The 16,104-nt window shown below is 42.4% G+C and overlaps 1 protein-coding gene across 1 annotated transcript in view; it reads right to left on the bottom strand.

The window, feature by feature from the left end:
* Positions 1-486: 486 nt before the first annotated feature.
* Positions 487-16,104, bottom strand: part of LOC118401503 (zinc transporter 7) — a 30,571-nt gene continuing 14,953 nt past the window's right edge. The window contains exons 9-11 of the mRNA XM_035799069.2: positions 2,171-2,261; positions 1,926-2,075; positions 487-1,531 (exon numbers count right to left, since the gene is read on the bottom strand). Coding sequence (XP_035654962.1) covers positions 1,484-1,531; positions 1,926-2,075; positions 2,171-2,261 — 289 coding nt within the window. The 3' untranslated portion in view covers positions 487-1,483. The remainder of the gene's footprint in view (positions 1,532-1,925; positions 2,076-2,170; positions 2,262-16,104) is intronic.

The following is a 16,104-nucleotide window of genomic DNA, read 5'->3' as shown; positions in this document are numbered from 1 at the left end:
TGTATTGGAAAATGACAACACAGACTAAGGAAAATGCAATCAGTTATTTTAGGGTCAGTTACCCAGACCAACCAATTCCTGGTCTTTAAAACCACTTTTTAATTGAGTTTATCCAAAGAGAATGCATTTAGGTGATCAAATTGTTACGAGTGTTTGCTACTTCCCATTTTTATTTTCTTAGGCAAATCGGAGACAACCTGGAATGCTATAGCCACCTTTTTCTGGGTCTGTAAAACCAGCCTTAAAAGTATGACATTTGGTAAAGTAATTATTTACAGATAGGAAATCATGGATGACAAACAGAGCAATTTCCTTGTTTAAAGATATGCACCACCACTGTCAAATATGTAACAATTAACAGTGGAACTAAACAAACATTGAGATATACACAAGCTTAGCCAAACCTTTTCAAGGTGAAGTTTAAACTATTATCCCATGTCAACCTCCATTCCTGCAAACACAAATAATGAGAAAGAATATAAAATGTGCAGTAAAATCATTTATTACATTTCAAAAGAAGATTGGAACTGGCCAACTGCAAACTTAAGACCAATGAGGATAATAAAATCCTGGGTTTTAGGCTTACTTCATTTTGATGTCTGTTTCAACCATCCCCTTTAACAAGGTGGTAAGCAGCTGTTCATGGTTCAAATAAAGCTGCTGTGTGCCATCCAGGGAATTATGTCAAGCGTGGTCAAGAGGAATTCTTACAACTTTCCCTTAGGAAAAATTACCCTGACAACTCTCAAAAGGATGTTCGATCAAAGATGGAACCAAAAGAGTTGGAATTAGACCCATGTCGGCCGCCTGACTCCCTCCGGGTCTTGAAGGACATGATGATTCCAGTCAAACATAGTAAACGAATGGCTTCTCACATGAGGATATGACTGATTGTCCATTATTTGATTCAAAAGGCACTTAAGAAACCCAGAATGACAGTTGAATGGCTCAAAGTGCAACTCAATGGCCAAACGGAATATGCCCCCTAGTTAATTATGTGGGACTGGTATGATAGACGTACAAACGTTGGCTTAACACAAAACGTCCATTGAAGTGTACTTAAACTCCTATCAGACAACAGTTCAATTAATTAAAACCCCATCTTAATGGGAAAAAGGATCTAACCAAGACATGCAGTATGGCCCGTGAGTTCTCAGACAAATGTCCTAAACAGTAGAATGGGTGGAAGTGTGTGTGTGTGTGTGTGTGTGTGTGTGTGTGTGTGTGTAGTGTCTGAAGCAAAGTTCTTGTTTTCCTCGCACACGTCACATAATTGGCAGGTTTTGGTTTCCATCGTTTTTTTGTTTCCTCCCAAAAGTCAGTGTACTTGTCCTATAGCTGCTTCTGTCTTGGTCCTTGGTTTGGGATGTAAACTTTGAGACCCAGAGAGATGTGGGGAAAACATGGTGGGAAGGAACCCCCACAGCAGCACAGAGGGCTTTGGTCCCAGGATTCCCGGGGACATAGAGAGGAACGAGTCCCCCTACATCGCTGCCACTTCAATCTGGACATACAGTTGCCGTATTCCAGCCTGTGGATAAGTACAATTGAGACAAACTGTCAAGCTTTGCATCAACATCCGTCACAGTGAAGATTTTCTCCTTTCATGTCTCTGACATTTGTGGCCCGTCATTACCTAGTACAGGTGTAATGTCATTCTAATGTGGTCATGGCAGAGCTCTTAATACCTAGCTTGTCGAACTCGGCTGCTATATCTGTTTCACACCTTCCACCTGGACTTGAATAGACTGATCATCTGCCCATAAACCAAGGAGCAACTTCATTTTGCCTGCTGACCAGTTGGTTGTTTTCAAATGTTACCAGTGATTTTGTGGTTTCCTATCTGCTGCTGGCTAATCAGTATGTGTACTTGTAGGAGAATGGCCATGTGTGTTAAATTACAAAGGGATTGCTTCCATTCCTACCTGTGTGAAAATGTTGTGTGTTTGGCTAAGAATCCATTTGCCATCAGCATCGGGTGCGATTAGCAGTTTGAGAGTGCCGATATAGACATCTGTGCATAGGGTCCAGAAGTGAGGCTCCTGCAGGTTGTACACACCCTGTAACTGCTGCACCTGCAAACACACACACAGATTTATAGTACCATTTCCCACCATGTTTTCAGCTTTGATGTGAGGGTATGGTTGAGGCATGGTTGTGCAGCACTTACCCTCTGGTAGCACTCTGGCAGGGTGTTGTCCAGAGAAGGCGGAGTTCGCTGCATCAGAATCCCAATGGACTCCCTGAGCAAGGGCACCACACTGGCAGAGGGAAAGGACCAAATAAAAGTTCAGCGTGACTTATTGTATCCCAACCCTACACTTTCCTGTTAACACTCACAAACCTGGCAGGCCCAGGGCCAAGGCATGCCAAAGTGATATTCGTGCCACTGGGTCGGGAGTCAATCTGAACAACATGAACCCTGGACAATGACAGAGCTTGCTCGGCGAGGCAGGCAGATAGGTAGGGACCCATAACACAGGAGTGACAAATGTTACTTTAATTAGTGGAAATATGGGTAATATTTCTGCTCTAGAGCTCAATTCAAGCCCCATCTCGCAAGTTTGGCTTTACATTGTGATTTAAATTTAATGGCAATGTACCTGCTCTAGCAGAGACCGCAATAATGGTAAATGCTGCATATGAAGGCTGTCGGAAATTCCCTTCCCATTTCTATTGCGGAATCTGTAACTCTTCAGCTTTCCAGATTGAATAGAGCCCCCAAGTCTCTTCGTTCCAACATAAACCTCTCAATTATCTAAAATTCCTCACAAATGGCATGTCTAGGTCAAATAGGGATGTTTTGCCATCAAACCACCTAGCCATACCTTGCAGAGTTGGAAGTCACAGAAGCTTCTTTCAGAGAGCAGGAGAAGTACTTTGCAGACCAAGCCGGCTGCAGTCGAAACTACACGCATGGCCGGACAGTGCCTCCACGCATGGCCGGACAGTGCCTCCACGCATGGCCGGACAGTGCCTCCACGCATGGCCGGACAGTGCCTCCACGCATGGCCGGACAGTGCCTCCACGCATGGCCGGACAGTGCCTCCACGCATGGCCGGACAGTGCCTCCACGCATGGCCGGACAGTGCCTCCACGCATGGCCGGACAGTGCCTCCACGCATGGCCGGACAGTGCCTCCACGCATGGCCGGACAGTGCCTCCACGCATGGCCGGACAGTGCCTCCACGCATGGCCGGACAGTGCCTCCACGCATGGCCGGACAGTGCCTCCACGCATGGCCGGACAGTGCCTCCACGCATGGCCGGACAGTGCCTCCACGCATGGCCGGACAGTGCCTCCACGCATGGCCGGACAGTGCCTCCACGCATGGCCGGACAGTGCCATGCCAGCCACTCTTGCGCCTTTCTTTAGTCTCCTCTCAACAATCTTGCGGCCACAGTCTCAAAAAGCCCATCTGTCATGGCACGTTCCGCCAGACCTGTATTCCAAAGCCACAAGGCCGACCACCACAGCATATGTGAGCCATTAGAGGGTTTGGAGTCTTTCCCTGTCCCCAAACCCCCCCCCCACCATCCCAGAATCCCCCCCCTACACCCCAATTGGTCCTTGCCAACATGGGAAAAATAAATGTTGCCCTTCCTCCACGTCTACAGTCTTCCTTGCACTACCGTACACCACACATTAGTAACACTACTATAACCAGCTCATCAGCATAATGTGTTATTTAATCAGGCAAGTCCATTAAGAACAAATCCGTACTTACAATCACAGCCTGGCAAGAGACGAAAGGTCTGACACTGACAACAGTGTGTGTTAAGTAAAACATGCTTCCATACATAAGGCAACACAAACTAGTGACATCGGGTGACAACTACATGTGTCAAACGATCAATTTGTCCTTTGAACTCCTCCAGGGACACCAGGTCCTGTAGTTTTAGGTTGGTTTGGAGGGAATTCCAAGACCAGGGAGCGGAGTAATGAAAGGAACTTTTTCCATGCTTGGTTCTAATTTTCGGGACATTTAGCATAAAACAATATTGAGATCTGATCTTGTGTATGTTTTCATTTCGAGCTAGGAGAGATGATAGATAAAATGGCCTTATAAATAAGAATGTACCAGTGTTTGAGCCTGCTTGTTGCTAGGCTATTGTACATTCTTCAGCTTCATCTTTGATGAGTCATACGGGTCTGGTCCAAATGTAACAAATCTCTCTACCCTATAATCCACCATGTCATTATGAAACCAAAAATGGGTGATGGGAAAAGAGAACCTTTGAGCAAATTTGAAGTCAGGAACAAATTCAATCTGCAAACAGATTACTGCACTAGTCTGAAGCCAAACAGAATAAGTAAAACAATAATTGCAATAACAGCCATGACATTTTTGCTTTATGTCATTTTGTAAAAACTTGGAAAAGCCAAACAATAATTTACTAAAAGTCCTTGAATTGCAGCTAAATGAATACATTAAGTTTGTTTACGTCTGTCTACTGTACTTTTAGAATAATAGCTTACTCTGTAATACAGAAGTTATGGGCAGCCATTACAGAAGCTTTTTTTGTGCCAGCCTGACATTAACAGTAATGTGGAGCCTTTTAGTGATCCATCCATTTCCTGACTGCTCAGCAAAGCTGGCCAGTAAACTGTGGTACCACACTTAAATTCAGCACACACAAGAGGTTTGTGTAATACTGTCTGTTGTACTGAACCATGTATGCTACTGCGGAAGAAGCCAATAACCTCAGTGTATTAAGGCCATAATGTATTGCTTGAAAAGTCATTTTCGTAGTCAGGAGCTTGTCTCTTCTTGTGTCGCCTCATGATTTGATTCAAGAAAGTAAGTACCATGCTCTTCAATCATAAATTAATAACTTTCTATAAGCCCTTTGTGCTTAATGTCTGCTAAAATACAAATGTTCTTGTAAAGTGACATTTATGACCTACTCAGCTGCCTCCATGTTTGCCAATACTCTGGACAATCATCTGAAAACAGGAAAGCTCCCAGCACGCGGAGATTGTGCTCTGACATCATACTATTGTTCCAAGCCTTCCTGTGTAGCCGAGTAGAGGCAACATCATGGACTGAGTCACCAGAGGCCCACATAGCAAAGCTTAAATCATACTAATTCATATAGACCTTTTAACAGACTTAAAAACATGTAGCTCCTCCTGGCTTCCACACAGCCTACAAGCCACTGATCCAACCTAGGATTTAGATGATTTTTTAAAACTTAAATGTTCCATTTAATATAGCCTACACCTTCACAATAAATCCATTATTTATTTTAGACAGGTCTAAAGAAGCATGATTTGAAGAAAAATGTAGTCTATTTCAGAAGAACAGAATAGCATAAAATAGAAGAACAGAATAGCATACTCTGAGTTGTCCTTATGTTAGGTCCTGATCTGGCTATGCCATATGGCTGTGGGCTACACTAGTTCAAATAGCAGACAAGATTTTCTTAGAATTCCACTGCATATTTTATAGTATGAAGAACACAATTGAACTAAGCTGAATAAAATTGAAAGTATATTTTCTCCAAACGATTTGAGGTAGTGCGCACATGCGGCTATTCTGTGTTGAGCGGTTTAAGAATAGGTACTCCTATATGCTTAATTGGCTTGAAACGGGGGGGATACATGGCATCTAGGCTAATACTTCAGAAAGTATTCAGACCCCTTGACTTTTCACATTTTGCTATGTTACAGCCTTATTCTAAAATCAATTAAATCAAAAGAATTCCTCAGCAATCTACACACAATACCCCATAATTCAAAGCGAAAACAGGTTTAGAACATTTCCCAAAATGTATGTATGTATATATTTATAAATATAACAGAAATACCTTATGTAAATAAGTATTCAGACCCTTTGTTATGAGATTCATAATTGAGCTCAGGTACATCCTGTTTCCGCTTTTCATCCTTGAGATGTTTCTACAACTTGATTGGAGTCCACCTGTGGTAAATTCAATTGATTGGACATGATTTGGAAAGGTACCCACCTGTCTATATAAGGTCCCAAATTCTGCAGCATTGAAGGTCCCCAAGAATACAGTGGCCTCCATCATTCTTAAATGGAAGAAGTTTGGAACTACCAAGACTCTTCCTAGAGCTGGCCAACCGGCCAAACTGAGCAATTGGTAGAGACTGCCTTGGTCAAGGATGTGACAAAGAACCTGATGGTCACTGACAGAGCTCCAGAGTTCCTCTGTGGAGATTGGAGAAACTTCCAGAAAGACAACCATCTCCGCAGTACTCCACCAATCAGGCCTTTATGGTAGAGTGGCCAGACCTCAGTATAAAGACACATGACAGCCCGCTTAGAGATAGCCAAAAAGGCACCTAAAGACTCTGACCATGAGAAACAAGAGATTCAAGATTGAACTCTTTGGCCTGAATGCAATGCCACCCCTACGTTGAAGCATGGTGGTGGCAGCATCAGCATTTTTCAGCAGCAGGGACTGGGAGATTAGTCAGGATTGAGGCAAAGATGAACGGAGCAAAGTAGAGAGATTCTTGATGAAAACCTGCTCCCGAGTCTTCAGACTGTAGATAAGGTTCACCTTCCAACAGGACAACGACCCTAGGCACACAGCCAAGACAAGGCAGGAGTGGCTTCAAGGACAAGTCTCTGAATGTCCTCGAGTGGCCGAGCCAGACCCCGGACTTGAACCTGATCTAACATCTCTGGAGAGACCCAAAAATAGCTGTGCAGCAACGCTCAACCATCCAACCTGACCGAGCTTGAGAGGATCTGCAGAGAAGAATGGGAGAAACTCCCCAAATACATGTGTGCAAAGCTTGTAGTGTCATACCCAAGAAGACTCCAGACTGTAATCGCTGCCAAAGGTGCTTCAACAAAGTACTGAGTAAAGAGTCTGAATACTTATGTAAATGTAATATGTTTATTTTTTATAAATTAGCAACAATTTCTAAAAACCTGTTTTTGCTTTGTCATTATGGGGTAGTGTGTGTAGATTGAGGGAAAACTACTATTTAAATCAATTTTGGAATAAGGCTGTAACGTAACATGTGGAAAAGGTCTAGGGGTCTGAATACTTTCTGAAGGCACTGTAAATAGCGAATGAAGGATGCTTTTGCCATTTTCATGCCAGCCAAGTAGGCTATACTCCTGTTGTAAAGAGTAGCAATGTGCTTAATATGATTCAAGTTTATGTCAGAGTGGTTAGCGGGACAATAGAGTGTTGAGTACCAGGCAGTTAGCAAATTTGGTAGGCTACTAATGACCATCAGCAGCATCAGAGCTTGGAGAAGCCTGATAACCGTGACTAAACGGTAACATCATTTTGACTGCCTTCATGCCTATACGGTCACCACAACAGCCCTACCTCCATCCACACATTCTGAACGGAAGCATATGTTCATTGTTACAACATTTAAAAAATTAAGGGACACAGACCCACCATGAATAAGAGTGGGCTGAGAAGTTAGCCATTTTGAGAAGGCAAGATGGATACATAAATAGTCTCAGATGCAAGGCCTTGAACATGACCAAAGCCACTGAAAAGAGGATGAGGCGAAATAAGAATTCAAAAGGAACTCGGAAACCTGTAATTAACGAAATCGAGAGCCAATGGCAATGCATGACATGCTAGTGAAATCTCCGCCCCACAACCAAGACCAACGCTTCAATCTGAAGTCCCTCTGATTGAAACGATCAAGTGAAAAGCTGTTATTACGGTTGGCTACACTAGAATGGTTACATTAAACCAACGGGGGAGCGAGGGAGACCGGGGAAGCAGAAGCTCCACTGCATTGTCATCAAAAAAATGTCATTAAAACAAAAAAACTCCACATTTCTAAGAAACTACAAAATAAGTGAATACTGGTTGTTTAAGAGCTATTATGCATTAACTCATTGAGTCAAGAAAACTGGAGGGAACAAAGACAATGAAAGATTGAACAATGTAAACATAGCGTCCTGTGACCACCAGAAAGGGCTTTCACAGTAGTAATGTGGAAAAAGGGTTCCATATCTCCCTTGGACATTACCTGACCTCAGCCTGAAATCACACATTCATTACCAGCCAAAACAATGTCTACTGCCAAGTCCAGTTCATGAGAGGGAATGATGGAACAGAGGTCAAAACGTAAGAGTAGGCCTTTTTGACTAATTGTGTCATTACAGTGGGTACAGAAGTGACAAATCATAGAGAATGCTTTCCATTTCTATGAAGGACTTGTTCGTTAAGCCTTCAACAATTGGGTCAAAATATACTCCAATTCAAGTCTACTTACGACCACTCAACCCTTTTCGGCCTTTATCTTACCCAAATTAACCTTTGTATGGCACCTGGGTATGTACTGTCCAAACACATCTATGACGAGTTGCCACACTAACACGAATCCCTCTCAGCACACAATCTCTAATCAGCATTACCATAAAGGGTCTTACATTTATATTTTTTTACAAAAAATCTCAGACTACACATATACTGGAATGTAAACTTGAGAACTTGTCACGTCTTAACCACTACCTCCGGAGGTACAACACTCTCCCGACAGTTGCCCCCCTCTTAGCAGGGCAGTGTAAACACAAATGTCTCGTTGAGCCAACAACCTTAGGGTGTTGTCACACTTGGTATGGAAGGGGAGCTGATTGTGGACTATAGGAGAAAGAGGGGAGAGCATGCCCCAATACACATCGATGTGGCTGTTGTGGAACGGGTCGAGAGCTTCAAGTACCATGGCGTCCAAAACACTAAGGACTTAACATGGTCCACACAGTCGTAACAAACAAGCTCAAAAATGGGTGCAGATGGCAAAGTTAAGGTTAAGTGTATGGTTTTAAAGCACCTCTTATAAATAGGCCTTGGCGGGTTCCCTTGTCCTTACTGTCAAACATGTGAACTGTTAAAAAAAAAAAACGCCTTTCACGGATAGCTAACGACAAACGCTTTGGCTTAAGTCTCAATGACAAAACCCCACTCAGGCAGAGAAAGAGGGAGAAATTCACACTCAAGGATAGCTTTGTTCACAGATAACAGAACAATCACACTCCAGAGAGGAAGAAAGAACTGACTCAAACAATATGAAATGAAGAACAAGTCTACCAGAGAGGCTGAGTTTATCATTTGGACAAAGGGGCCCACTCCCTGAACACTTTGCCTTTACTGTACAACATACAGCGGCACACCAAGGAAAATCCCCCTAAAACATGAGCAGCAGAACCACTATGGAGACTACTCATGCCTCTTTCCTGCTCTGGGTCTCAAGACCCATTCCTCACCAAATAGACCCTCTGGATTTCACTAGTTCCACCATTCACTGCATAACAAAATATGAAAATGTCACCTCACTTCTCATAGGGCCACACACTGACTACTAGTTGGGTTACAGCACCTACCACTGTCTCTGTTGGGAATGGCGAGGTGATCAAGGAAAAAGTTGTTGGGCTGAAACCTGATGTAATCACAAGTCATGTTGACTTCATCTCCCTAAGTCAGATACAGGATACAAAGAGCATTCCAATCAATGCTGGGCATTCTTTAGGGCTGGGTTCAACCTGTATCACTGAAGATCTGCATTAATGTAAAAGGTCATTTCCGATTCAGCCGACATATGCAGCATTTACTGTGACTGCAGTCTCCGCGAAAGAGGGAACATTGCATTTAAATCCAGCTGTAACGCAGATCTTCTGCAACACTTCGGCGATACGGATTGAATCCAACCCTTTGTGTATAGGTTTGAAGCAGCGAAACATGACAATGCACGCAGGCCTTCTGTCATTCCCTCTTGTTCTGCAGCACCAGGAGCAGTGTGTCTACGGTGAACACTGATTCACCACTAAAGACTAGGGCCGGGACAATACCATCATCGCGATACTCGTTAGTGTCATAGCGGTGGAAAAAAGATTACACTTCCTTAGGAAAGCTAACGTTGGAAACCAAACTTTTTTTATGTTGTCATCCAGATTTAAAATGATTTATTTTGCAAGCTAAAGCACACAATATTTTACATAGGTTTTTGAAGGACTGTTGAAATATACTTACTCATGTTTCCATACTAGAACGTATTGATTACTTTACATGTATAAGGAATGTATAGGTTGGGGTCAATGAAAGGAGGATAGGAATTTGAGCTATGGAAAGTTAGAGTGAGACAAGGGGAAATGCAGAAAGTTCATATTCTGGTCCTATGGAGAGAGCCAAAAGGGCAACATTCTAGTTTCAATTCCTGATAAGGCAGGTTGTCTGTGGAACTATGGAGGAATTTGGCTCGAGGTCAAGTCAACAGATGATTTGAGAATTAATTATTGAGAAACCTCTGGGAGGGGGGCCCCACAATGACCCTCCTACTACAGTCCTCTCTCACAAACATACAGTACCAGTGAAAAGTTGGACACCTACTCATTCAATGGTTTTTCTTTATTTTTACTATTTTCTACATTGTAGAATAATAATGAAGACATCGTGAAATAACACAATGGTGGCTAATAACTCTGGCTGTACATCTGACTGGCTTCATAATGCAAATTGAGAAATGATGTGACTAAACTCAACAAAAACTAAGAAACTTTATTATGAAGCCAAGATCAATGATAAAGCATGACAGAAAAAAACTTGAGTACTTTAAATGAAATTATGGGCAGAAAGCCAAATTCCACATCTTTCTTCGAATCAGATTGCTTATTCATCACAAAACCATTTGATGTTGCCAATTATTTGAATGATTATTTCATTGGCATAGTGGGCAAATTTAGGCAGGAAATGCCCACAACAAAGTGAGCAATTATATTAATGTATAACAACAAAAATAATAATAATGGAAGAAAAGCAGTGCAAGTTTGAATTTTGTAAAGTTAGTGTGGGAGAGGTGGAAAAATGTTGTTAACGATCAATAATGACAAACCTCCTGGCATTGACAACGTAGATGGAAAGCTCCTTAGGACGGTAGCTGACTCTATAGCCACTCCTATATGTCATTTTGAATCTTAGCCTCATGCCTGGAGGGAAGTCAAAGTTATTCCGCTACCCAGGAGTGGTAAAGCGGCCTTTACTGGTTCTAACAGCAGACCTATAAGCTTGCTGCCAGCTCTTAGCAAACTGTTGGGAAAAAATGTGTTTGACCAAACAAAATGCTATTTCTCTGTAAACAAATTAACAATAGACTTTTAGCATGCTTATAGAGAAGGGCTCTCAACATGTACTGCACTGACAAATGTCTGATGATTGGTTGAAAGAAATTGATAAGAAGATTATGGGAGCTGTACTGTTAGATTTCAGTGCAGCCTTTGATATTATTGACCACAACCAGTTGTTGAAAAAACTGAAGTGCTATGACTGTTCAACCTCCGCTCTGAATCCACAATATGGCAATCTAATAGAACTCAGTGTTTTCTTTAATGGAAGCGTCTTAATGTCAAACATATAAAGTGTGGTGTACCGCAGGGTTGCGCTCTACTCTTTTCTATTTTTACCAATGACCTTCCACTAGCATTAAACAAAGCACGTGTCCATGTATGCGGATGTTTCAACCATACACGCATCGGCAACGACAGCTAATGAAATCACTGAAACCCTTAACAAAGAGTTGCAGTCTGTTTTGAAATGGGTGGCCAGTAATAAACTGGTCCTGAACATCTCTAAAACTAAGAGCATTGTATTTGGTACAAATCATTCCTTAAGTGCTAGACCTCAGCTGAATCTGGTAATGAACAGTGTGGCTGAGGACACTGAGGAGTTGAGAAGACTAAATGACTTGGCGTTACCTTATATTGTAAACTGTCATGGTCAAAACATAGATTCAATGGCTGCAAAGATGGGGAGAGGTCTAGCCATAATAAAGAGATGCTCTGCTTTTGACAACACACTCAAAAAAGTCAGTTCTGCAGGCTACAGTTCTGTCTAATCTTTATTATTGTCCAGTCGTGTGGTCCAGTGCTGCAAGGAAGGACCTAGTTAAGCTGCAGCTGGCCCAGAACAGAGTGGCACGCTTTGCTCTTAATTGTCATCAGAGGGCTAATACGAATACTATGCATGCCAGTCTCTCTTGGCTAAGAGTTGAGGAGAGACTGACTACATCACTTCTTTTTATAAGAAACATTGTGTTGAAAATCCCAAATTGTTTGCATAGTCAACTTACACAGCTCTGACACACACTTATCCCACAAGGGGTGTATTCATTGTCCCCAAATCCAGAATAAATTCAAGAAAACGTACAGTATTATATAGAGCCCTTATTGCATGGAACTTCTATTTCATATTGCTCAAATAAACAGCAAACCTGGTTTCAAAAAACAGATAACGCAACACCTCTCGGCACAAAGCCTCTCCCTTATCTGACCTAGACAGTTTGTGTGTATGCATTGATATGTAGGCTACATGTGCCTTTTTAAAAATGTATGTAGTTCTGTCCTTGAGCTGTTCTTGTCTATTGATGTTCTGTATTATGTTTTGTGTGGACCCCAGGAAGAGTAGCTGCTGCTTTTGCAACAGCTAATGGGGATCATAATAATATACCAAAAACCAAACAAATCAAAATACATTTTATATTTGAGATTCTTCAAATTAGCCACCCTTCCCCTTGATGACATCTTTGCATTCTCTAAACAGCTTCATGAGGTACTCATGAGGTACTCATGAGGTACTCACCTGGAATTCAACAGATGTGCCTTCTTAAAAGTTCATTTGTGGAATTAATTTTTTAATGCGTTTGAGCCAATCAGTTGTGTTGTGACAAGTTTGGGGTGGAAATTAACAACTTTGAAAGTTTCTTCAAGTGCAGTCGCAAAAACCATCAAGCGCTATGATGAAACTGGCTCATGAGGACAACCACAGGAAAGGAAGACCGAGTTACCGCTGCTGCAGGGGCTAAGTTCAATAGAGTTACCAGCCTCAGAAATTGCAGCTCAAATGAATGCTTTACAGTTCAAGAAATACACATCAACTGTTCAGAGGAGATTGCGTGTATCAGGCCTTCATGGTTGAACGGGAGTAAAGAAACCACTACTAAAGGAAACCAATAAGAAGAAAAGACTTGCTTGGGTCAAGAAACACGGGCAATGGACATTAGACCGGACATTACCTTTTTGGTCTAAACGCCACTCGCCGTGTTTGGAGGAAGAAGGATGAGTACAACCCCAAGAACACCACCCAAACCGTGAAGCGTGGAGGTGGAAACATCATTCTTTGGGGATGCTTTTCTGCAAAGGGGGCAGGGCGACTGCACAGTATTGATGGTAGGATGGATGGGGCCATGTATCGCGAGATCTTGGCCAACAACCTCCTTCCCTCAGTCAATCAATCAATCAAATTTTTATTTATATAGCCCTTCGTACATCAGCTGATATCTCAAAGTGCTGTACAGAAACCCAGCCTAAAACCCCAAACAGCAAGCAATGCAGGTGTAGAAGCACGGTGGCTAGGAAAAACTCCCTAGAAATGAACAGTGTAAGACCATTGAAGATGGTAAGACCATTGAAGATGGGCCGTGGCTGGGTCGACCCGAAACACACAGCCAGGGCAACTAAGGAGTGGCTCCGTAAGAAGCAGCTCAAGGTCCTGGAGTGGCCTAGCCAGTCTCCAGACCTGAACCCAATAGAAAATCTTTGGAGGGAGCCGAAAGTCCGTATTGCCCAGCGACAGCCCCAAAACCTGAAAGATCTGTATGGAGGAGTGGGCCAAAATCCCTGCTGCAGTGTGTGCAAACCTGGTCAAGAACTACAGGAAACGTATTAACAAAGGTTTCTGTACCAAATACTTGTCATGCAATAAAATGCTAATTAATTACTTAAAAATGATAAAATGTGATTTTCTGGATTTTTGTTTTAGATTCTGTCTCTCACAGTTGAAGTGTGCCTATGATAAAAAAATTACAGACCTCTACATGCTTTGTAAGTAGGAAAACCTGCAAAAACAGCAGTGTATCAAATACTTGTTCTCTACACTGTAACTATTCACCCCCGCCCAAAGTGAATACTTTGTAGAGCCACCTTTTGCAGCAATTACAGCTGTAAGTCTCTTGGGGCATGTCTCTATAAGCTTAGCACATTCTAGCCACTGGGATTTTCACCCATTCTTCAAGGCAAATCTGCTCCAGCTCCTTCAAGTTGGATGGGTTCTGCTGGTGTACAGCAATCTTTAAGTCATACCACAGATTCTCAATTGGATTGAGGTCTGGGATTTGACTAGGGCATTCCAAGACATTTAAATGTGTCCCCTTTAACCATGAGTGTTGCTTTAGCAGTATGCTTAGGGTCATTGTCCTGCTGGAAGGTGAACCTCCGTCCCAGTCTCAGGAAGACTGAAACAGGTTTCCCCCATGACTTTCCCCGTATTTAGCGCCATCAATCATTCCTTCAATTTGCACCAGTTTCCCAGTCCCTGACGATTGAAAACATACCCAAAGCATGATGCTGCCACCACCATGCTTCACTGTGGGGATTGTGTTCTCGGGGTGATTGTCTGGCGTAAACTAAGTGTTTTTATTGATGGCCAAATAGCGCAAATTTAGTCTCATCTGGCCAAAGTACCTTCTTGCATATGTTTGGAGAGTATCCCACATGCCTTTTGGCAAACACGTTTGCTTATTTTTTTCCGGACACTCTTCCGTAAAGCCCAGCTCTGTTGAGTGTATGGCTTAAAGTAGTCCTATGGACAGACAAGTCAATCTCCGCTGTGGAGCTTTGCAGCTCCTTCAGGGCTATCTTTGGTCTGAGTTTTGGTGGGCGGTCCTCTCTTGGCAGGTTTGTTGTTGTGCCATATTATTTCCATTTTTTAATAATGGATTTAAATGGTGCTCCATGGGATGTTCAAAGATTTTTTTATTTTTTAGAACCAAACCCTGATCTGTACTTCTCCACAACTTTGTCCCTGACCCGTTTGGAAAGCTCCTTGGTCTTCATAGTGCCACTTGCTTGGTGGTGTTGCAGACTCCGGGGCCTTTCAGGACAGGTGTATATATATATACACTGAGATCATGTGACAGCTCATGTGACACTTAGTTAAAGTCCACCTGTGTGCAATCTAATTGTGACTTCTGAAGTTAACTGGTTGCATCAGACCTTATTTAGGGGCTTCAGAGCAACGGGGGTGAATACATATGCATGCACCACAAACTTTAAAAAGTTATTATTATTATTATTCTTTTTTTAAAGTTTTTTTTCTTATTTCACTTCCCCAATTTGGACTATTTTGGGTATGTCCATTACATGAAATCCAAATCAAAATATTTAAATACAGATTGTAATGCAACAAAATATGAAAAACACCAAGGGGGTGACTACTTTTCCAAGGCACTCTCGTGGGACTATGATTTGTTTTTCAACAGGACAATGACCCAACACACACCTCCAGGCTGGGTAAGGGCTATTTGACCAAGGAGTGTGATGGAGTGCTGCATCAGATGACCTGGCTTCCACAATCACCTGACCTCAACCCAATAGAGATGGTTTGGGATGAGTTGAACTGCAGAATGAAGAAAAGCAGCCAACAAGTGCTCAGCATGTGGGAACTCCTTCAAGACTTTTGGAAAAGTATTCCTCATGAAGCTGGTTGAGAGAATGCCTAGTGTTCAAAGATGTCATCAAGGGAAAGGGTGGCTATTTGAAGAAGCTCAAATATAAAATGTATGTAGAAAATAGAAAAATAAAGACCCCTTGAATGAGTACATCCAAACTTTTGACTGATACTGTACATTTCGCGCCCATGAAGGTTCTAGCGTCAGGCAGGGCCATGACTACACCAGTGAGAGGAACCAATTAAGTTCCTGACTAGCTACAGAGATGTATTATTGGCTGTCTAGATGTGTAAGGATTGACCCCACCTAGGAGGGTATAAATATATGCGTTTGTGTAATCATGCTTCGTCTTTGCCGCTGTATGACCCAGTGGGTGAATAAACTTGGTTTGAGCTTTTTCTAGTCGTCCGTTTGAGTTTTTACTCTGTTTGTTCAGAACCTAACATGATCAGAGTTCATTTTTACCATTGAAAAAAAATATTGTAATACTGGCATCAGCCCTACTAAAGACATTAAGCTGGATACAAATACCTATATTCAATGTCATGGGAGAAGCCAGTGTGCAATATTCCTTGGGTGTGGCCCTACTTGTGGAGCATTCAGTGGATGGGGATTGTGAAATTTCTCTGGCGTTCTCTGCTACCATGGCAAGTCAAA

Source organism: Oncorhynchus keta, chromosome 22 (assembly GCF_023373465.1).
Source record: "Oncorhynchus keta strain PuntledgeMale-10-30-2019 chromosome 22, Oket_V2, whole genome shotgun sequence".
NCBI classification, from domain to species: Eukaryota; Metazoa; Chordata; class Actinopteri; order Salmoniformes; family Salmonidae; genus Oncorhynchus; species Oncorhynchus keta.
The sequence above is the reverse complement of the archived record's forward strand: the minus strand, read 5'-3'. Positions and strand labels throughout refer to the sequence as shown.